Below are 22,758 nucleotides of genomic sequence, written 5' to 3'. Positions count from 1 at the left end.
ATTCCAAGCTTCCAAGTGTGCATGTAAGTGGTCAAGGTAACCTGTGGTGTTTTTTTCTGGGAGTACTCGAGGGTACCTCCCCCCCCCCCATGTTAAAAGTGTGATACTAACTGTAACAACTTCATGGTGAGTACCGGCACCTTCGTTTCTTTTGCTCTCTCTTTTTTTAAAGCAACTGAGTACAGGTTGATGAGAATCAACCACATTTGTCCTGTTTATGGGCTTCCCATAGGCATCTGGTTAGCCACTAAGAACAGAATGCTGGACCAGAGGGCCTGTGGTCTGATCCAGCTGTTATGCTATTCACAAGACAACTGAAACCTACTGTCTAGCATTACATGAGATGACTGATGCACCAGGGTAGATACTGCATGCACACAAAAGTAATTGTGCAGATCAGAACTGTGTGTTTCTGGGCCAACTTGTGTCTTCATCACGTGTGTGTGTGTGTGTGTGTGTGTGTGTGTGTGCTTGATTCACATTGCCTCCCTCTTTTCTTACTCCACAACAGCTCCCATGGTTTCCCCCATGTTTATGTGGTTTGAGCCCTGCTAGGATGACCAGATTAATCTTTACAATATGGAGGTGGGTTTGCTTGCTTGCTACCCTCCTACAATAATCTTGATAACATATTTTTTTAGTCTGTCTCAAGTTGTGAGTTGTAGCACTGTGGGCTCATATGATATTGAGTACCTATATTTAATGAGGAGGGGAAGTGGGGAAGAAGTTACAAAGCACATAATAAAATTGGCTTTAACAACCAGTCATAATGTGCAGTTTTGGGAGTTGAGCAGCATGTGGGGGGGGGGGGGGAGAGCAGAGAACATGCAAGAAGACCAATTGTGTACATAGGCCTTATTATGTGCACCTCTTGTGATAAACAATCTGTGTTCTTTAATGTCAGTTTCTTTCTCTTTTTTAAAGTTGATCATGGCCTTAAAGAGCTAAATTATAAACTTATAATTTATAGGTTTTATATATTATAAAGTAATGTCAGTAGTCTTCACCACCCTGGCTGGCTAGCAGACCCTGGGAGATAGAACATGGTGTTGTTGCTGCATTTGTGCAGACTGTAAATTGTGCAGACAAGAGAGTGTGAATCACCATATTAACTCCAATGTAATGTGCACCTTTTTGGTCAAATTATGTCGCAAAACTTAGGGTGCATATTAGATTTGATGGCGCATTAGATTCAATTGCAAGCTTGATAAACACTGCTGACATAGCAAATACTTTTTTAGTTTCAAGGTTTTGAAAATTCAGATGCACATTAGATTTGGTGGTAAATACGGTAGCTGTGCTTTGTGGCTCATGGTGTTATTTTAGTGTTCCACTGACTTCTGGAGAGAGTCCTCCTGATTTCAGTGGCTGCTGGGGAAGCTAGTGGTGTAGATGGAGGCTAGGCATGGCTCTCAGGGTTTGTGTTAAGACCAGCCATGTTAATTGCCACACCAACACAATATTGCAGCGTGACAACATTAAATTGTGTTTTTATATGTGAGCAGTCATTATTCTCTGCTGATGCCATATAGAAAATGAAGAGCAGGCATTTTCAGATATCTGTTCTCTTGTTAGAAATGCCTCAAGGAGGCAAAATAGAGCTAGCAGCTAAGATCTCTGTAGTTTTCGGTTTGTTGGGGATTGGACAACCTCAGCTCTTAGCCTGTGACTTTGTAAATGAACTTCAGCAGTCTTTGTCTCTTGATGGTGTTTCTCTACCCCCACCAAATTCTCGAAGTCAGGGATGGGGAACCTTTTTCAGCCTAGGGGCCGCATTCCCTTCTGAACAATCTCCTAGGTGGGTGGGCCTAGAAGCAAAAATAAGCAGAGCAATGTATCTTTGTACAGGAGGCTAGTTTCCACACACACACACACACACACACACACACCATCCATCCATTCATCCATCCATCCATCCAAGCAAAATGTATTATCAAAGTTCAAGGATACATTCTAGTCAGGCAAAGTACCCTAAAAGGAAACACAGCGGGGCCATCATGGGATGTTGCCTGATGAGAGTGGTGTGTTTTGGTGAGAGTCCAATGAGTAAGTTAGAGAGGCCTGGAGGCTTTTCCCCATCGGGTAAGCTTAAAATCTATAGAATAGGTCAGTGGCTGTCCTTATTTTTAAAAATCACAAATGAAGAATCCCAATGGGAATCTTTATTGCCAATCAGACCGCTCTTATGGAACTAGGAAGGTGATTTGGTGGTGACTACATCTTTGAGTTGAGTCTTTGGTCTTTTTGTGGAACACCAGGGCCCATATGTATATGGTGGGTGGTGGGCATGTCTTAAAATGGTTGATTTACCACTTCAGAAAAATAACACATAAGCACTTCACAAGGTGAACAAGCAAGGCAAAGGGATTGCTCAGTCGGTAGATCATGAGACTCTCAGGGTCATGGATTTGAGCCCCACAATGGGCAAAACATTCCTGCATTGCAGGGGGTTGGACTAGATGACCTGTGGTCCCTTCCAACTTTACAATTTTATGAAATTAATAAATAAGATGGAAAAAGCCATGCCCTGTATCTCCAGAAGAACTCTCTTGGGCCAACCTTTCATTGTGCTTGCAATATTACTCTGTTAGCCAAGATACCTACTATACAATTCAGACACCACGGGTTTCTAATCTGCTTATTTATAATTCAAAAGCTTGCCCATATATTAATGAACCCTTAATGAGCTGTTGAAAATGCCTGAACTACAGTCGGATTATTAAACTCAAACGGCCCCTGTAATCATACCATTTGAGTGGGTTTTTAGGTGCTTTTCATATCGACGGCTTTGTATTGTGAAGGAGATGGGTTTATTCGGAGGAAAAGCTTTGTAATAATTTTGACCTGCAATTTATTTATTGGCCTCTGAATGCCGTCGCCTGTGCAGGCGCGCTCGTCTGTTATCTGTGGGGGCAGGTGCACAGCGCGTTGAAAGACAGCTAATTAGGATCTGCTGAAAGATATGCTAAAACTGTGGTTCTATAACAAAGCCAAGTTCATTGTTAAACAATGTTTTAGCGTCTGTTTATGTGATTTGTCTGGATCCTGCAGATACCAAAATGAATGGTGTGGCTTTAAGTAGATGGAAATAGGGAGCAAACAGGTTTGTGGTTAACTCTACAGCTCACCCATGAAGATTTTTGAAACTTTGCCTAGAGGAAAAGAAATTGTCAGGCATGAAAGTGGTCCTGAAAGATCTATCAAAGGTGTACCAGCTCAAGCTGCCATATTTAATGTGGAAAGATTTGGCTTTAGGCCGATGCATAGCTCTCCAGCTTGAGTCCTTGCACTTCCATTGCCATTAGTACCTCTCCAGTTGTGCTGGAAGTGATGTATTATTGTGTTCTTTCAAGCCCACTCTGTACCTTAATACCACGATGCATTGAAAGGTCAGCGAGCTAAGCAGTAATAAACTTGTAGGTTGATATACTGAGGAATAAAAAGAGAGAAACAATAGCCACAGTGTGAGCTTATATGTCAAAAATACATATATTATTGGTGCATAATTTATAAAGGCAGATGCTAGGTAGCATCCATTGTCTGAAGCTTTGAATAAAGGAAAGGCTTGGCTCGGCAAATAAGGTGAGCTTGTGAGATCCTCTTTAAAGGAAGAGAAACACAGACCCAGGAAGACAGAGTAGATTTTTATCCAGTCAATATCAAAAGGCCTAGAGTAGGACAATCCTTCCCATCAGCCAGTCTACAGAAGAACAGCCTTCTTGTTCATTATATACTTGTGTTGATAACTGTAATTCAAAAATTAACGAGGGAAGATAGAGATGGAAATGGTACATCCTCTCCCCCCCCCCCCACATGGTCTTGTAGGTGTTGCTTAAGTAGTGCCTCAAACCAGAATAAATGTTAACAGCTCATCCTTGCCCCCTTCTCTTGGTGTACCAGCATATGCAATGGACTGTATCACTTGCCAAGAAATGGGGTAGGACTCACTGCAAGTAGTCAAAACAGGTTTCATTTGGAAACAATCCAAGGTTATCTGGAAACAACTGTGCCATTTTGCCATAGCAGTTTCATAGCCCTTGTTCCAAACTGTGCAATTTTCAAACTGTGTCATGTTTATACTGTAATACTAGCCATGGCCAGAAAATGACTGGTCTCCCATTTCTGATTGCCCATCATAAGCTCCTGCAGGTACATAGGTACCCTCAGGCCTGTGTTGAATATGATCAGATAGTGGTGGTTTTCATAGGGAAGTCAATATGGAAGAGGCGCCCAGAGGCTTGGAAATTTGAAAACTACAAAGTAGTGGCAGGCAGATTTCAGGTTTGTGAAAACATCCTATAACAACCACCCCACCCAATCCACCAGTGAAAGGCAGGTGCAAAACAGCTTATGTTGGTAGTAGAGCCAGAGAAAAAAATGTGGTTTGTGGTTGTGTCAGTGTATCTGCAATATAAGGCATCTCATGGAGCATTACATCAGGAAACCATAATGTACACGCACAGAACTATAGCTGAATTTACTGCAGCTGACGGCTTTTAACACAGAGCGCTGAAACTGACCAGCATAGTTGTACAAAGGCTAATAAAGGCAACCATTTAATATACTTACTCAACTGATGAGGAACACTAAGTTTGCGAGAGAGGCAATTAAAACAAGGGCAACCAGGGCAGGGTGGTAACTTGTTTTTTATTTGTTGTTATTGCTGTTATCTTTAGTACAGTCGTACCTCGGGTTAAGAACTTAATTCTTTCTGGAGGTCCATTCTTAACCTGAAACTGTTCTTAACCTGAGGTACCACTTTAGCTAATGAGGCCTCCCACTGCTGCAGCTGCGCCGCCACACGATTTCTGTTCTCATCCTGAAGCAAAGTTCTTAACCCGAGGTACTATTTCTGGGTTAGTGGAGTCTGTAACATGAAGCGTCTGTAACCTGAAGCGTCTGTAACCCGAGGTACCACTGTATTTAGTAGACTGCTTATTATTATACAGAGGTCTCCAAGTGACTTATATTGTTGGCATCCATTTGTCTTGAGAGACAATGAAGTGCACCTCTGGGGTGAAGAAAAACTGCTGTGTTAGCAGCACCAAAGTGACCTTCCCAAAGGAAAGCAGAATAATACATTTGGCACCAGCTTGGCTGCAGGAGTTGCTGGAAGGAGCCATCCAACCATCTTAGGGACTCCACTCCGGATTTGTGTAGGGTTTACTCCTTAGCCTTTTCTTCTCCCAAAGATATACCACAAGGCAGTGGAGGTTTAGGGTTAGAGTTTTCCTTCTCCTATATGGGCTGCCTTCCCAGGTTGACAAGTTCCATCTGCCCCTCACTTCCCTCTACAGCACATGCAGAAACCGCCTTCTTGACCATTGGACTCACTATTGGTCCCATCCGCTCAACCCGCTGGAGCCTGTCTTTGCATTCAGAGAAGTCCCTAACTCACCAAGGGTTTGAGACCCATCAGCTACCTTCACCGGGTTTAGCTGGCCAGTTGAAGCCATTCCCGGGTTGTGGTCGCTGTCACATGCTGACAACTTCTAGGAGTCACACATGAGAGCTAGGTGCAGAGTCGGGGCCAAAGGAGGACAAACTACCCCAGAAGGAGCATGATGTGTCTGTCACCCACCAGAGGTTCTACCTCTCCCCTAACACCCCATATACCACAGTGATATAGCTTAATTAAATACATAAGCATAAATAAAATACATTATAATAGCAGCACATTATTAAAGCTTCCATGCAGTTCATTAAAAAAAAAAAACAAAAAACACCCCCATGCAGCCACGGAAGGTTTGTCAGCATACTGACAGCAAAAACAAAACTATAATAGATCATCAGAAGCTTGAGAAAACAGTAGGTTTTTACTTTGTGCCGAAAATATGTCATCAAAGGTGCCAGGCTGACCTCACTGGAGGTTAAACAATTGTCAAGTTACTGGGGGTTGGAATCCTTGTTATCTACTGAAAATCACCCAGAGACTTACCTGTAGATCCCAATCTACCTTTTGCCCATCTTAGTGTTATAAGGATACCTGCCCTCCTCTCTCAAAACTCTTTTCTTCAAATAGGACTAGTGATGCATCTAGCCCAATACTGTCCATCTTATTCTTGTCTATCCAGTGTCTTAAACAGAGTTTTTTTCTCCCAGAATCTTTTAACTGGAAATATCGGAGACTAGAGCTGAGGCTCCTTCCATGCAAAGCATGCACTCAGCTGCCTAGCTCAGTGAGCAGTCATTTAAAAATTCTCATAGAGTTAATGAAGTAACGTATATAAATTAGCAAAAGCCTGTTTGTTTTTCCTTAGGAGAGGAATTGAAGCCCTTAGCAGGAATAGACTAACCATGTAGAAGATTGCTTAATGCTTTAATGAGAACCTGATAAGACGAAATAGCAAAGATGAAACATTTTATAACAAGGAAGCAAATGTGCATTGTCAAGTCCAAGCAGTGAACAAACTCTGGTGTCAGTATCCCAAAAACAAATTTAGAATTTGATGGTAATTGGGGTGTACTGGAGACGTGGGAGGAGAAGAAACATGTGATAATTTATCAAGTTGGCTTTCTGCCTTCCAAATGTTTTAGAATCCACACACACAATTCTGAATGTGGAATGCTGAATGTGGAATGGTGAGATTCTTATCATGTCAAGAAGAAGCTTGTTTTATGGGTTGGGGGGTGGGGACAAGAAAAGCAACATATCAGACAGAATATTGCTCACCAACTTTTGCAGTGTGTGTTCAGATCTGGGTAAGATGAAGCAGGAGCCAGGTTGAAAAGGGGGAAGGAAGAACAATGGATGTGGCATTCAAATTATTTGGTGTGTTTTGTGTGTGTTTTGTTGAAGTAGGCTGATAAAATTAAAATAAGATTCACTGATAAAAGGAGAAAATGCAACCCCCTTTTTAACACCCATGGTTTTCAACATGTATATAATAATAAAGAGGGTGGATGGAGAAATAAAAAATATGAGAAGTTGGGGCAGCACTTAAAATTCTCAATAAGTTCTCAGTATCTACAATCAACCACCCCATATAATCAGACAACTTTAAAGTTATTACAGACATGTGGAAAAAAGGCTTGTGTAACATAGTGGCTAAGAGGATGAATTACGAATTGGCAAGTCCCTGGACTGAAAGCCACCTCTGCCAAGAACTCACATAGGCAAGCCACACTCCTTCTTTAACTCAGTCCTCCACCAGCAATTTGGAGGTCATAATACTGCCCTAACTCACTAAACGTATGAGGCACTTGTAACACTCCAACGCAGCTTCTAAGTACGAGATGGGGTACTGCTAACCTGCGGTGCTGCATCCCACGGTGGGGCATGGTTTGGCAAAAATTAGAGATGGGATGGAGCTTGTGGATATCATATTATTAAGGGTCTTTGTTACCCAGCAATGCCAGTGACCAGGGATCTTCTGTATACCAAACATGCACTATAGAATTGTGCTTCCCTAACACCCGCTTACTGCTTTTTGCCCAGATCTTGCTCTGGTTGTGCATTCTTGGACAATAGGGCATTACAGCTGCCATTCTGCATATTAAAGAGGGATGCATTCATCCGTTCGTTTTAGTGGGGCATGCATATGTTTAGCCGTGCATGTATGCACCCTCAAATCTTGACCATCTATCAATGATAAAGATAAGCAATTTTGCAGTGAGTCATTTAATTTGTCTTAACAATATTGCAGGCAACTGATGCTTGCTACAAAGGTGGTTGATTTCAAAGATTTTCTTTTTAAATACATGTGTCAAATATATGACAAGGGATTGGCTGATGTTTGTGCAGGGCAGGCCGGTCACAAATCTGTCTCCTTCTACACCTCCACACCTTTGAGGAATTGGGCTAGATTCATGCAAGTGAGTCAAATTTAACTGCCACTTCTGAGCTGAACACTTGGCAGTTTATGGATGTTACTGTCATGTCAGCTGCACCTGATGCAGAGCTCGTGTGCCGCTGTGTATAAACAACAACATGAACACCACGGAAGGCAGAATTGGCTTGCAGACTCAGTAGGTGCCAGCTCCTCCCCCTGAGGGGATCTGTCAGGAATACCTGCTTTTAAACCGATTTGAAGAGGTTAATTGAGCTGGGATATTTTTGGGTTGTATTGCATCTTTAATAGAAATGCCGATCCAAGGAGCCATGGCTCTAGTGATTCCCCCCCCCCCCAACTGTAATTATATCTCAACTTTGTTTTTCAGTGGTGTTGAGAGCATCTTGGCAGCAAGCCCATTTGACCTGATTAAACCTACAAATTGTCAGCCTTGATCTATAATAGTCAGATGAGACTGGTGATTGGATGTCATTTTTGGATCCTCTGGCTAGACGCGGAAATTTTATTTATTTTTATTATTATTTTAAAATAAACACTGGTGCTTCTCTGCTAGCTGCTGATAACAATGCTGGCAATTTTGAACATGTTTTAGCATGAAATGGCAATTTAAACTTTCTGGGTGGTTAAAAAACCAAAAAGCAAAGTGGTTTTGAGGCTGCATACATCACAGCATTCTTTACAGCAGAGCTGGGCACTGCAGACTATGCATATTGCATTCAGTAGATCTAAGACCTAATGATTGAGTATCTCCTCAGGAAGGGAGATCCTCTGGAAGGATATAAAGTACTATATCCCTTGACCCATCAGTGAAGTGGAACCCTCCCTGCTTTTCCCTGAACCAGGAATAACCTCAAGCCATTTTATTTGCGCAAAATACACGTGTGGAATATTTTGCTGAATAGACAGTTTGGTATTCCAGTTAAAAATTGTAAGCAGGTTACTAACCCTCATAACTTTCTTGTTGCATACCATTCTTTGTTACTAATGGATGTGGTACAAAATAAGCGAATAAATTTATTATATTTAATTATAATACAGTAAACATTTTTATCCTCAGGTGAAGCTCGAAAAGCTTACAAAGCAGCCCATGATAACAGTGGCTCAGTCCACTGCCAACTCCTTAGAATAGTCTGCTGGTCCTTGACTGCTGCTCATATTATTGCATCAACAGTAAAAGGCAGACTTTAGCAATTGGTATGACCTCCTAAACATATTATTGTAGGAACAGTGTTTTTGTTTAATATTTCTGCTTTCTGTGATCCTTTGAGTACTTTGAGCCGTTTGCTTACATTGCATTACAGTGAATGCACTGATTAACTTACTCAAGTCACAGAATTCTTCTCTTCCTGATGCAAAATTTGGGTTATTTTGGTTCAAGATCTTGAAAGATCTTTACTTTTTGGAATAGTGTGTACGGAGTGCTTAGTAATACCTTCCTCCTTGAACGACAACTGCTAGGATTGGAAGCCTTCACAAATCCATATGAAAATGGCTGGCAGCAAAGTGTGTGTGTGACTCCTGCTGCTTTCCCTTCTCTGAGCCGGTGGAATAGTTAGCAGATTTACTGGAAACAGGATATATTAACTTAGGTAATTTTTCTTCTTGTTATTTCCTTCACCTAAAGGTCTCAGCATCCGAGGGGCTCAAGAGGAAGACCCTCCTGATCCCCAGCTAATGAGATTGGACAATATGCTTCTGGCAGAAGGGGTTTCAGGTCCTGAGAAAGGTGGAGGATCAGCGGCAGCAGCAGCAGCAGCAGCAGCTTCTGGTGGATCTTCGGATAATTCTATTGAACATTCAGATTACAGGGCCAAATTGACCCAGATCAGACAGATCTATCACACGGAGCTGGAGAAATATGAACAGGTTAGATGTTGCAATCCTCTCCCTTGAATATATGTGGCTCCATTGTCCTCTGTTTTGCTAGAGCCCAACCTGCAAAGTACTGTTTGTTTATGCCATGCTGTCAAAAATTAATAGCTTAAAGATTAGCAACATCAACAAGTAACTTCAAGCTATACTTCCAAGTAAGTAAGGTTCCATAAGCCCACAACTTGAAACTTGGAGGAGCAGCCATGCAAGATACTGTCAAATTCTTTAAACTGCAGTCAGAAACAATAATAGGTAGTCAGTTACATAGCATATTTCAAGTCCTCCAAGTGTTTCAGATTTTTTTATTGCATTAATCCTCACCAATGGCCCAAGGAAGGTAGGCTGCTGTGGTTATCACCATATTGTAGCTAGAAGGTTGAGATAAATGTGGTTTGGCTAGAACAAAAGTAGGGAACTTCAGGCCCTCCAGCCCTCTCTGTCTGGCCCTCAATACGCTCCCCACACCTCTCCCCAGCCCCATATCACACCCTTCTTGAGTGTTTTTGCATGGCTGGAAAGTGTCCTTAAACTCTGATAATGACTCTTGCTTCCCTGGATGGAGGATAAAGAATTGTGAATGAGTGCCTGGTAGAAAGCACACTGCTGTACAAAGGTAAAATTTACATTTGTTGTTTCACCCACTTGTGCCTTTGGCCTCATCCACCACAGATACATGGCCTCTTGAAGGTTGCCCAGAAGGGAACTTGGAACTTAGGCTGAAAATGGTTCCCAACCTGTGGACTGGGGCCACTCTGTAAGTGTCTGTAAGTGCTTTGAAAAATCCAGATGACTGCATTAGAGAGATTAGTCATTTGCTGTGAGTTAGGATTCCACTTCTAGGACAAATCAGTCAGAAGTGCTTTACTGACTTTACTTTCTGTCAACATTTTTTTGTAGACGATTCTTTGCTTGCTGTAGGTTATTTTCAATATGACCTATGGTTTGATTTTTATTAAAAGTGTTAATAACTGCTCTGCCCCAGTGAAACCACATATACCCCTCTACTTCATTTGTTTTCTCTTGAGGGGTTCAGTTATTCAGTGAGCCTTTTGTCAACAAGTGATGGAGAGATTGTCCATCCATGTTCACGTAACTTTTCACAGAGATAGAAAGGGAAGACCAGAGACCCTGGCTTTGTTGCTGTACCACTGGCAATGTCATTTTGTTTCCCTGAGGTGCCTTATAAAGCTTCTGAAGCTTGAACCATATCAGCTCAATGAACCATAGGAACTTGTGGCTGGTTTTCTGAGCAGAACTTTATAAGGAAGTCCTGGCTTCTACGGCTTGGCTCTGGCACTTCCCTGGGAGTGTGTCAGCTGAAACAAACTTGAAGTGAAACCGCAAAATCCAGTTGCTAAATGGGGGTTAATCAGAGGCTGCAGTCCTACCAGAAAACATGCAGCTTGGTGTGGTTTTTGCCTATCTCAGCATCTGTGTTACAAGAATGTACATCACCAATGTGAGAAAAATTTTCCTTTCTGGAGGTTCCTAGCTAGTTTCGGTATTTTGGTTACAAATTGCAGTGACTAGCAGAAAATATTATAACAAAACATTACAACAAAAAGCATTTAAATAAACCTATGACTTTGAAAAAATGCATCTTAGAATGAATATTATAAGGCCATTATGAATTTCTTTCATGTTATAATAAAAACAGCTTCTTAACTACCCAAGTACAGGTGACATTTGGGGGGGTGGTGGAGAAAAAATCAATTGCATTTGAAGTGTTTGCTTAAAATTTTCATTCCCCCCCTACTTTTTGTTTTCTTGTAGCTTAATATAAAATGCCCTTTCTAAAGCCAGTCTGGAAACAGTCTTGGGTTTGAAAGGTTAACACCTCAGAAATAAAATGTTTGTTCATTTATGATGGCAGTATGAATCAACCCGTTCAGCTGGTTTAGTTCTAATTCAGCAGAAGATTGTGGATTGGCTGTGTGTTTGTGTGTGTACAAGATTAATCACAGCCATGCTTTCATGATATTTCTCATAACCCTGAGGACCAATTATTATTGTCTTCAAAAAGCCACCTACAAAAATTACTGAATCCAAGAACTGGTTGCTGCAGCTGGAGGAGGTGTTAGAAATAAAAGCTATTCTGTGCAGAAAGTTTCTCTGGATGGTGCATCTGCAGGCTTCTGCATGGGGTGAGTTCGGCTCAGTTATCCAAACAAGGACAGGACCTGCACATTAATGTTGGGTATTTTTTTTTATTGTATCCAATTCTACATTTCTATTTCTGCACTAATTTGCACCTGGAGTAGTAGTTTAACTAACAGGAAGCAAATGGAAGCTGGTTTCTAAGAGAGTTAGAAGGGGTATTTTCCTCAGTGCATGCCTGCATTTTCCTTCAGTCTCTCTGTAGCTTGTCATACAGAATTTGCAGGTGGCTATCCTCCCCCCACAATAACAAAAAAAAAACATCCTAGTTCACCAAAAGCAGCAGTGAGATGAATGTATATTCTCTGGGCAGCCATGCCTGTTATACCTCCTTTTTTAAAAGCTACTGTCTCCAACCTAAGTATGTTGGACTGTCACTAATAAACTTAATATATATTTTTGGAAAACTATTTTGATTATATTTCATTGCTGAAACAGTTTGTTATTTTTATAATTATGCTATAATCCACCATGAGTGATTTTTCCAGAAGCAGGAAGGTGGGGTATAAGTTTACTTACTTTGGAATAAGCTTCCATGGATTCAGGTCCACTTCTGCAGTAATGAATTAGTTTGTATTTTAAGGTGACTCTGATTGGTTTTTGCAGGAGAGTAGCATGACTACACCTCTGAAAATATTAACAAATAAGAACTTCTACAATTGCTGAGCATATTTCATATATCTGTGATAAAGCAAATTGAGTCTAATGATTTGTTCACTAGGGTGAAATAATGTATCTTCTTTTGCAATTACTCTTATTTATATTGTGTACCAAGAATGTGGCATTTCTTGTATGGAATGTTGGCTTCTGATTTCCCCCCATTGAATGCCCCTGCTTTTCTTATGCATGCCTTTTGGCTTGGTCATCCTGGAAAAAAATCTACTAATCCACCCCCCCTCAATTTTCTGCAGATACTTTGAAGTCAAGAAGGGCTGACCTCCATTATTTCTTCAAGTCCCAGAATATTGGTCATTTAAGTGCAGATTTCTAGACCTCTTGTTGTAACTGTAGTAGAGACAAAGGAACATCGACCACACTTTAAATGAAAATGGTGCATGGAAAACCTCAACAGACAGAACGGGAGCAGAAATAAATTCTGATTGTTGTGGGCCGTCATTTCCCTGGCCTTGTAGCCTCTGACTGTAATAAATGTAAGCATTTGGAAGGAGCCCAGCGTTCAAGCCCCGTAGCTCCATTTGCAAAGGTTTCAACTGAAATGTCAGATCCATCCGTCCAAACCCCAGGAAACTGAGGTGGGGAGGGAGGGAGAGAGAAACGCTGCTGGGAGAGTAAGAGACAGAGCGGATGTGAAACATGCAAGTTTTCCCCTGTTAGTCCTGACACCCAGCAGTGTCTACTGTACAGAAATATGATAATTTTTTTCATGCCTTGTAGCAAACTGTCTCGTACTAGTTTGTCTCGAACTGTGCCTGTCTCTGCAGCTGAGGGGCAAATGGGACCGCTCCTCTGTCTTGATTGGCTCCAAGTTTTCTGAAAGGTTTCTACAGGTGGGAGCAGGGGAGGGTAGACTGGTGGAGGGGCCATGAGATGTTTGTGAAGAGAAAGCAGGTAGATCAGTCTAGATTTCATCTGGGAAGGGGAGAGAGAATACTTGGGACAATTTAAAATAAACAAGTGTGTGTGTGAGAGAGAGAGAGATCCAGACTAGTAGACCTTCAGCCCTTTCAGATCCACATTTAGCTCAATATAATCAGTCTTAAATTTGATATGGTCACACATTAGTAAAGTTCCCTAGATGACTTATAAAATACAGTAAAATATAGTAATAAATAAATAATAGAATTGAAATACAGTCATATAATATTAAAACATGTGATAATGAAAACACAGTAAGCACAGCAACAGAAAACTTTTATCTATTTCAGACAGAATGAAACAAATTCCAGCTCAGCTTACAGTTATACTAAAAAAGAGCATAACCAACTTACAGTTATACTAAAAAAGAGCATAACGTGGGTTTTCTAGAATAGCCATTAAAGCAGCAAACACATAGAATCTATTTTAAAGTACAAGTTTAAAAGTTCAAGATTTTTTAAAAAGAAGTCTTCACCAAAAAGACTGTAAAAAAGGTGTCCGACAAGCCTCTCTGAGAAACCTAAAGGAATAGGTTCTGGGGAGCCACTACTGAAAAGGCTCTGTCCTTTGTAACGATCCACTTCACCTCACTTGACAGCAACACACAGAGCAAGACTTCTGAAGATCTTAACATTCAGATAGATATCTGTGGGAGACAGCAATCTTTCAGGTAACCTAGTCCCTAGCCATTTATACGTTATTGGTTAAAGCCATTCATAAACAAAGGGAAAGGGTCGAGAGAAACCTGTAGCAGAAAGTATGGTTGATCTGAGAAACTCATTACAACTGTAGCTTAGTAGCAGGATGCAAGCAATGCTGAGCAACAGGCTGCTGGAGCAGTTTGTAGTAACTTGGCCTGCCGCTCTTCCATCCCCTCTCTGTCATATTCTGTGCTGTCAAAAATTGGAATGTTAACTTTTCAGGGCAGGAGCCTGTCAATGCCATGTCAATGGTACCATATAAATAAACGATTTTCAAGTATTAGGACTTGGGGAAACATCCCCTTACCTTGGAGAGCTGTTGCCATGGTGTTGACACTCTTGGACCAGGTAGACCATTGGCCTGATTTGGTAGCAACCAGATCCTGTGTCAGTTGGCGGCTTCCAGTGCTTTGAAAACATCCCTAGCAGACCACAGTTCATGATTGGTTGTTGTGTTCATTTGGGCTGGGTCACAATTAGTGCATGCAAAGATACAGGTAGAGTTAAGATGAAAACTAAACAAGAGATGGGTGATGAGCAAATGAAATTCATTCCCTACTAAAATGGAGGGAGTAGTGCAAGTACTGGCCTTTAGGAAGTTATGTTGCCAGAGCTGGCTTGAGCATGTGGCATCTTCGGGCAAGTATTGGATCCCCCTCCTTAAACTGGCACTGTAATCAGAGGAGAAACAACTAGGTTGTAGAGCTGCCATTTTAACTTTCCACAGTCCCACCCACTCCATATACTTTCCCTTTAGGGCAAAATGGTGCACCATCCATGTGAGGGTATTAAAGCCACCGTTTAAAGCTGTCTGCTTGTCAATGCTGCTGTGTTGAGCCCACAGTGCCAAAGGGCTTCAATGCCATCAGAGGGCACTTTGCTGAGGTCCCCCTCAAACCTAGAGCTGGTCCTGGATGGTGCCTTACTATCCTTCAAGCTAGGGCACATCCCACTTCCTCTAAAACATCTGGTGTGGTACAATAGGGCAGGGACTACTTTGGTTCTAGCAGTTCTAGATGGCTTATCAGGAACTCAGGTGTTTTGAAGGTTTCACAAAGGAGTTTCACAAAGCCTCAGTTAAACCCAAGAGCCCTAATTATGAATGCTGTACCCAGCTGTGGAAACAGGAAGTGCGAGTTGCTCCATTTGGGCTCCCTATTCAGCTGTAGTGCTGCCCCACAGTCTTTAAAGCACCACCAGGTCTCATTGCCTTTTTGTGTTCGCATTGCCTTCTTTGAACCTAGAAGCAAAGGCCAATGTTGTCATTATTGCTGTGTTTTTCTCCCACCCTCCCTCCTCCCCCCTGCCCAGAGTTTGATTTTGACATTTGTTGCCAGTTAAGGAAATGCACTTTAAAGCAGCAGGAAAGGCCGGGGGGCGGGGGAGCTCTCCAGAAAGTGTGTCACACCATCAGCTTCTCACCCACTTTCTCAGTGCCAGGAGAAATGCTTTTCTTCATAATTTACAGCTACTGTAATAGAGATGGCATATTGAAAGCTATCTTCTATAATTACATTGAAATACGTTTTTGCTGTAGGCAAAAGTATTGCAAACGTCCCAAACCTCCCAGAGCAGCTGGGAACCTGCTGCCATCATCTTCATGGATCTCTCCTGGTTACCCCATCTCAGAAAGGATGCTTGCAGAGTTAGGAAAGCTGCAGAAAAGGGCAACCAAAGACGATCTCTGGGGTGAAGAAAGGCTTAACCTGGTTGGTCACTGTGGAAAGCAATACATTGGATTACACAAACTTTTGGTCTGATCCATCAGACCTTTATAATCAATGATACATATGGAGAAGGGCAAACACTTTGCAGAAGGAATGGGGTTCCTGTGCCTCCCCAGATGTTGGTGGATTACAACTATAATCATTTCTGACCCACTAAGACTGATGGGAGTTGGGAGCACAACAGTTGTGGAGGGCCACAGGTCCCCTCATCCCTGCATTTAAAAAATGTTAAGTTTCTAATTCTCATGATAGCAAGAGTTGCTTCTCTGTGGACAATACCTAATAAATCTCTTAAACTGGAGTGGGGACTTGGCAGGATTTGCAGGGGCTGTAGCTTCATTTGCATAGCTCATTTCCCCTCACACCTTTGATTAATGTATAGATAGGAAAACAAAGACATACATTTGAATTTGTTTAATTTTGTGAAGGCCAGAGTAGCTTTTCCAAGCCAGGAACATAAGAAGCTATCATATAGTGCCTTAGGGTGAAGTTCATCTCAGTAATGATGTCTTACTGGCATCAGCTCCCCAAGTTTTCACCTGGAGATGGTTGGGACTGAACTTGGGACTTTCTGAATGCAAAGTATGTGCTCTCCCACTGAGCTAAGGTCCCTCCACCTGCTTGTTCCTCCAGCTTCCATTATTCTTATTGGAATAGTAGCAAATATAATATGTCCATGGTCTTAGAAGTACACTTGTATATTTCCGGCAACATTGGGAATCAAGGTGCATGCTAGTTCTTCAGGGGTAAGAAACATAGTTGTAGTTCAAGGTACCAGGAATGATGCCACTGCCATTAATTTGATTTATTTTAGCTGATAAAAATTATATATTGCTTGATTGTATTAAAAAAAACACACCAGCCCTCAAAGCAGTTAAAATCTCCAAGGCCTCAAGAGTCTCTCCCTCCTATTTTCATGCAGCAGTGATGTGTGTTCTTCCTCTTCCTCCCCAAGAGTCCTTGGAGTGAGGTCCAAGTGCTCTGCCAGGCATTGCATTCAAAGCGCTACAGACTTGGTGGAGGGTTACGACCTGTAATTTTTTACTTTCAGATGTGTAAAGGCAAAAGAGAGTAACTGTGCCAGAAGCATATGCATCTTTCTTAAGGGTGTACCCAGATTTTAATTATCTAAATGTAAATACTTAACAAATTTTACTTAGAGTAATGAGCTAAAGTGCACACTACATAAATGAGATGTTCTAATTAATCATGTATGAACTACTGGTTTAAAGGGAAGCTCTGTGAATCCCATGGATATGCTGGTCTGCTGCCAAATTGCTAATCAGCGTTTGCATTCATAGGCGTCTTCGCTTTAATAAGTTACGAGAGATGTTTGGAGGAAACGAAGATGAGGGTGGTGGTGTATTTTCTCTTCTCTGAACAGGCAGACATTACCTGAGCTTGTAAACTTTTAACCTCCAGGTTAATTGGTGAGGTGAGTGTGGGTGGCTTTTATTTTAATGTTATCCTCCTTTTCAGACATATATTGTCTCCCAAAGTGGCGCATGCCAATGAAAAAATAATAATTACAAACTAAAAGCAGAAGAGGCACAAAGGGAGTGGAATGAAAATATAGAAGAGGGAGATCCAATCAGGATGACAAGGCCAGAATGAAACTGTGAGATGTAAATGGGGCATTTATACCCAGTTGGGGCCAGGGTGATCTTCCCCTGCTGATGTTCTTGCTTGGGTAGAAGTGGTGAAGCTACCTACTGGCCCTTAATTCTCTGTCCTTCCCCCTGCAGTCCAAAAGCATCAGAGTGACTTTATCCACTTTCTTAACTTTAGAGTGATGAAGACTGTAACAAGAGCTCTTCTGGATTAGACCATCAGTCCATCCAGTCCAGCATCCTGTGTTTCCCACAGTGACTAACCAAGTGCCTCCACAAGGCCCATGAACATCAGGGCAACAGCATCCCCCAGCTTCCACTTCCCAGAAAGTAGCTAGTCTGTTATTGTTTCCCAAGCATCTCACAACTGAAGCTCACTTTTTCTCCAGATTAAAACTGGATGCAAACTTCACTCTTGCACCTGAAAAAGTTTGAGTAATCATTACACTGTCCTTTGTTGTCTATGTTAATTGCTGTTTGGAAGATGGATAGGAAGAAAGGAAGCTCAGGACAGTTACTTGTAAAGAAATGCAACAGACCACATATAAGAATGGGCCATTCTGTGGGGTCATTGCATCAGGAGTGATTACAAAACCTCATAACACCCCCTTATCAGTGGCTCAGTAGAAAGAAGCAAGGCTGGAGTAGCCAAACAGCCTCCTCCTGGGACAGGTAAACCTGCTGCATTTGTGGACTAGTCACAATTGAATTAACATTTATCATGCTGGGTGTAGAGATGCAGTGGGAATAAAATTTACCCACAAACCAATGGAGGCTGATTGGAAGATAGCAGGGCCTGAGCAGGGAATCCTAAAGAGATGCTGCAGGCAACTGGTCCTCTGTGGGTGCATACTTTGGGCTTACAGGAGCTTTTGATAATGTTTTGTTTTGTTTTGTTTTGTTTTCCAGCAAATATTTTGGTATAAGCTCTGCAAATAACTTATTTGGTCCAAATAAGATAAAAGGATAGTAACAAGAGGGCTGGGGATAGCAACTCTTCTTGTAAAGACTGCCTGACATTAATTGCATGATTACAATTATGTATTACTCTTACATTTTAAATAACAGCTGTTGGGTGTGTGTGGCAGCATCATTTGGGACCCTGGTTTAACCCTCCCACTATAAACAATGCCCCCCACCTGGAAGCTGCTATTCGAGAAACTTTCATTGGCACTACTAGTAGCTTATCTTCCAGAGTAAGTAACAGCTTCCAGAGGAAAGGAATCTTTTTATCAGGACTATTAAGGAAGAAATGGTTCCAGTCCAGTCCCTATCCTGTTTACACACATCCATAGCTGCTATGTAAATTATAAAAACAGATTAATGGCAATCATGCAATTAAAATCTTGCTTAGTTTGATCCTGAAAGGCAGCGGGCACGTCAAATCTTGAGGAAGGAAAATGGAGAATGAGGTGGTAGTTCTGTAGCTTTCAGATATGTGAAATAATCTATCAGCAGGACAGATGTTGGATCCAAGGAGCAAAAAGACATGTTTGGCTTGTATGCAAAGAATAAAGAGACTGGAGATTATGTGGTGGTGATACCTTTCATCAGGACACCTTGTTGGTGGAAGCTTAAGAGCTGACCACAGAGTTCCTGTGGAGCTCTGTGGAGAGAACTTTACAGAGACTGAAAACCCATACCTTTTATTAGGGTTGGCTGAGGGGCAAGAGCGTTAAGCATAATATAAGAGCTTTCAAGTTACATAGAACATAGGGCTAGGGCAAACATCTTTTTTTATTCAGGGAATTCTGGGGGAAAGAAAATAATAGTCACCAGCTGATCAGAACTGTGAAAGAAAACTACCTGAATTTGGAGGCAGCGGGTTGCGGATGAGATTGCCCCCTTTTTGCACATTTACTGGGGGGTGGGACTTAAAAGGATCTCTTTTGCAGCTCTGAGCAGCTGGTGGCTGCCGTTTGCTCCCTGTGTATGGGGTGTTAGAGGAGAAGTAGTACCTCTGGCAGGCGACATGTCATGCTCCTGGGTAGTTTGTCCACCTTTGGTTCCCCCTGCACTCAGTTCTCACCTGAGTGTCTCCTAGAAGCTGTCAGCATGTGACAGCAGGCACACTCCCAGAATGGCTTTGACTGGCCAGCTAAGGGCAGCCAAGGGGTCTCAAACCTTCAGTGAGTTAGGGACTTCCCTGCATGCAAAGACAGGCTCCAGCAGATTGAGCAGATGAGACCAATAGTGGGTCTAACAATCAAAAAAGGTGGTTTCTGCATGTGCTGTAGAAGGAAGTGAGGGGCTGATGGGGTATGTCAACCTGGGAAGGCAGCCCAAATAGGAGAAGGAAAACTCTGATCCTGAACCTCTGCTACCTTTTGACTATAATCATTTGTAAGAAAGGCTTCGAGAGTAAACCCCGAGGAAAGATCTGTACCTGCTGCCTTGTGGGCCATCTTTGGGAGAAGAAAAGGCTAAGGAGTAAACCCTACACAAATCCAGAGTGGAGTCCCTAAGATGGTTGGATGGTATGTGGTACGCCTCCTTCTAGCAACTCCTGCAGCCAAGCTGGTGCCAAATGTATTGCTCTGCTTTCCTTTGGACCACATCAGTGAAGCTGAGAAGGGAGGTCTTGTCATTTGGGAAGCCCAGGACCCTCATACACACTGCCCTGGCTTGCTCCCCAGTAGGTTACTTTAGTGCTGATAACACAGTGAAAACAGCACGGGAGGCAGCAGTTACGAGTTACTGGTCCCTGCAGCCACAGCAAACGCTGTGATTTCTCCAGTGGTTTTACTTCACCCATGGAGGTGCACTCCATAGTCTCTTGAGACAGACAGGTACCAACAACACCCTGAATTTCCTATTCCCCCAAATGCAATGGAGCTCCAGTGAGCTTCCCCTTGAAAATTGTGTACCCGCAAAACTGCTGAAGTTCCCCTGAACCCCTATTTATTTTCAGGTCATAAAATGGGAGGGGGAGATTTTATCTCAGCACTTTCTTCAACTGATATGTTAAAATTAAAAATGGGGGGGGGCAAGAAGTTGTGAGAGGGGATGGTGCCGATGTGCCAGGGAAGAGCTTGTGGTATGCTTAGCTGTTAAGTTGATCAGTTTGGCAGGTGAAGCCAAATCCACATATTTATATATTTGGCACATTTATATCCTCTATCTTCTATCATAGAACTCAGGGCAGCATACATAGGGTTCACAGATATCTCCCAACCAGGCCCCCAACCTGCTTATCTTCTTTAGGTTGCTGCATTTTGTGCCCACACCTCAGAACATGTCTCCTGGCCTCTGTGCCCTCCAGGTGTTTTGCACTACAACCCCCATGATCACTGATCATTGGCCATTATAGCTGAGGCTGATGGGAGTTGTAGTCCAAAACACCTGGAGGGCACCAGGTTGCAGAAGGATTCCCTGGGATATATCCCTCTTCCATACCTAGTATATGAGGGCAGATACATTCTGAATGCCCTTCTCTATTTCAAAGTCTCATAGTCTTAGCTAAATCCTACCATCAAATACCTGTTTTGTTTCTCCCTTTTTCCTCTAGTAAAATCACCACCAAACATCAGCTTTGTCACTTCCCCATTACTACTGATGAAAATGTCTCTGAACAGATATTACTAGCCAAGCTTGATGGTTTCCCAGAACCAAGGGACTTATAAATCTGCTCAGACTATTCCATCCTAGAATCCACCAGGGAACCAAAGGTCACTAGGAGACTGCACGCCCTGTCTCCCAGGAAGAACATCATGGCAAGGGGAAGAACCTGAACCCATCAATGCATTGGTCACTGAAAGTGCAGCTGCTCCAATGCTTGCTTTCCTCTTCCCTCCCAATTTCTTTTTCATTTTATATTGTGTCTATCAGATTGTGAGCCTGTGGGCAATAATTGTCTTGTTTTTAATCTCTGTACAGTGCTTAGACAATTGCCAGTGCTTTACTAAGAGTTAAAACTAATAATAATAATAATAAATGCTAATTGATAATGTAGTTAATTGATAATAAATAAAAACAACCAGCTGTCTTAAGGCTGGGTACATGGAAAATTTGTAAACATTTTCTTCTTGTTGAGATCAGGATGTGATATGACTTTGCCAAAACCTGTAACTGTCCCTGTAACTTTGCCCCTGTAACTGTCCCTTCCTTCTTAGGCTTGTAATGAATTTACCACACACGTGATGAACCTTCTTCGAGAGCAAAGTCGGACACGCCCCATTTCTCCAAAGGAAATAGAGAGGATGGTAGGCATCATCCATCGGAAGTTCAGCTCCATCCAGATGCAGCTTAAACAAAGCACTTGTGAAGCTGTCATGATATTGAGATCACGGTTCCTTGATGCCAGGTAGGTCACAAGACTCTATGATTTTCTTGTCTTGATTTGTTGGTGATTTGTCCAACGCTACAAGATTTGACACTTCTTTACAGCCAGTGGGTTGTAGCTAATGTTAGTCTTACTCAGAGTGGACCCACTGAAATTAGGGAACCCTCAGCCCCCTGGCATCCATTGGCTGCAAGAGCCAACTTTTATGACCAGCTGAACTGCTCCTGGCAGGACAGGAATTTATATATGAATCCTTGCTGTGTACAGGAATTCCCAAATGAAAGGACAGAAAAGACGTGGTTATTCTAGGAGGGGCAGAAGTTCATGGCCAGTTATTTAGTACTTGGAGGCAAACTTCCATGCTGACTGGGTGCAGACAGATGTAACAGTTTAACACTAGTCATGTTGATTCTTCAGTCATGGTGTGATCCTAGCTTCTCAGCTTGCCTTACACGGACTGACGCATACCAGCCAGTCACCAAGTCTCACCCGTCCTCTCATGTTTTGCATGGGCCGCTGGTTGGTTGCAAGGCCTTTTTGGTAGTAAAGCTCATTGCCAACCCTCTCCTTATACAGCATGCCTGACAGCACTTTAAGAACTCCGCAGTGACATTTTGGTTATGCAAATGGGTGCACCCCTAACCGGTGTGACAATGAAAAAGGTTGCTGCCACTTGGAAAGGGAACAGCTGCACCTTTCAGAAGCATATTTTGCAAACAGTTCCTCTCAAAGAACAGAAAGCCTAGACAAAATAAGTGGAAGTGGAGTAATGAGAGAAACACGGCTCCAGGGAGAGCGGTAGAATGCCGGGGGATAAGCACACCATGATACTGATGGGCTGTAGCATGCCAGATGGAAGCTCCCTATGGAGTAGCCGTCCTATCGTGGTAGTTTGATTGTGGCAAGCCTGGAGGGGGAATGGAGCTTGGAGGGAAAACACTTACAGGGAGTTTTCTAAAGGGAGGGGGAGAAAAGACTTCACAGAATTTTCTTTTTAAGAACTGAGTTTTATTGAAGAGA

At 42.4% G+C, this 22,758-nt stretch overlaps 1 protein-coding gene across 10 annotated transcripts in view; it reads left to right on the top strand.

Moving 5' to 3' along the window:
- Window positions 1-22,758, top strand: part of PBX3 (PBX homeobox 3) — a 244,244-nt gene that overhangs the window by 184,957 nt on the left and 36,529 nt on the right. For all 10 annotated transcript variants that reach the window (XM_081180322.1, XM_081180326.1, XM_081180325.1 and 7 more), the window contains 2 exons: window positions 9,418-9,659; window positions 21,569-21,759. In XM_081180322.1, the coding sequence (XP_081036448.1) occupies window positions 9,418-9,659; window positions 21,569-21,759 (433 nt within the window). The remainder of the gene's footprint in view (window positions 1-9,417; window positions 9,660-21,568; window positions 21,760-22,758) is intronic.

This window comes from Podarcis bocagei, assembly GCF_964188305.1.
Source record: "Podarcis bocagei genome assembly, chromosome: Z".
In the NCBI taxonomy this organism is placed as follows: domain Eukaryota; kingdom Metazoa; phylum Chordata; class Lepidosauria; order Squamata; family Lacertidae; genus Podarcis; species Podarcis bocagei.
This window is presented reverse-complemented; position numbering and strand designations above follow the sequence as displayed.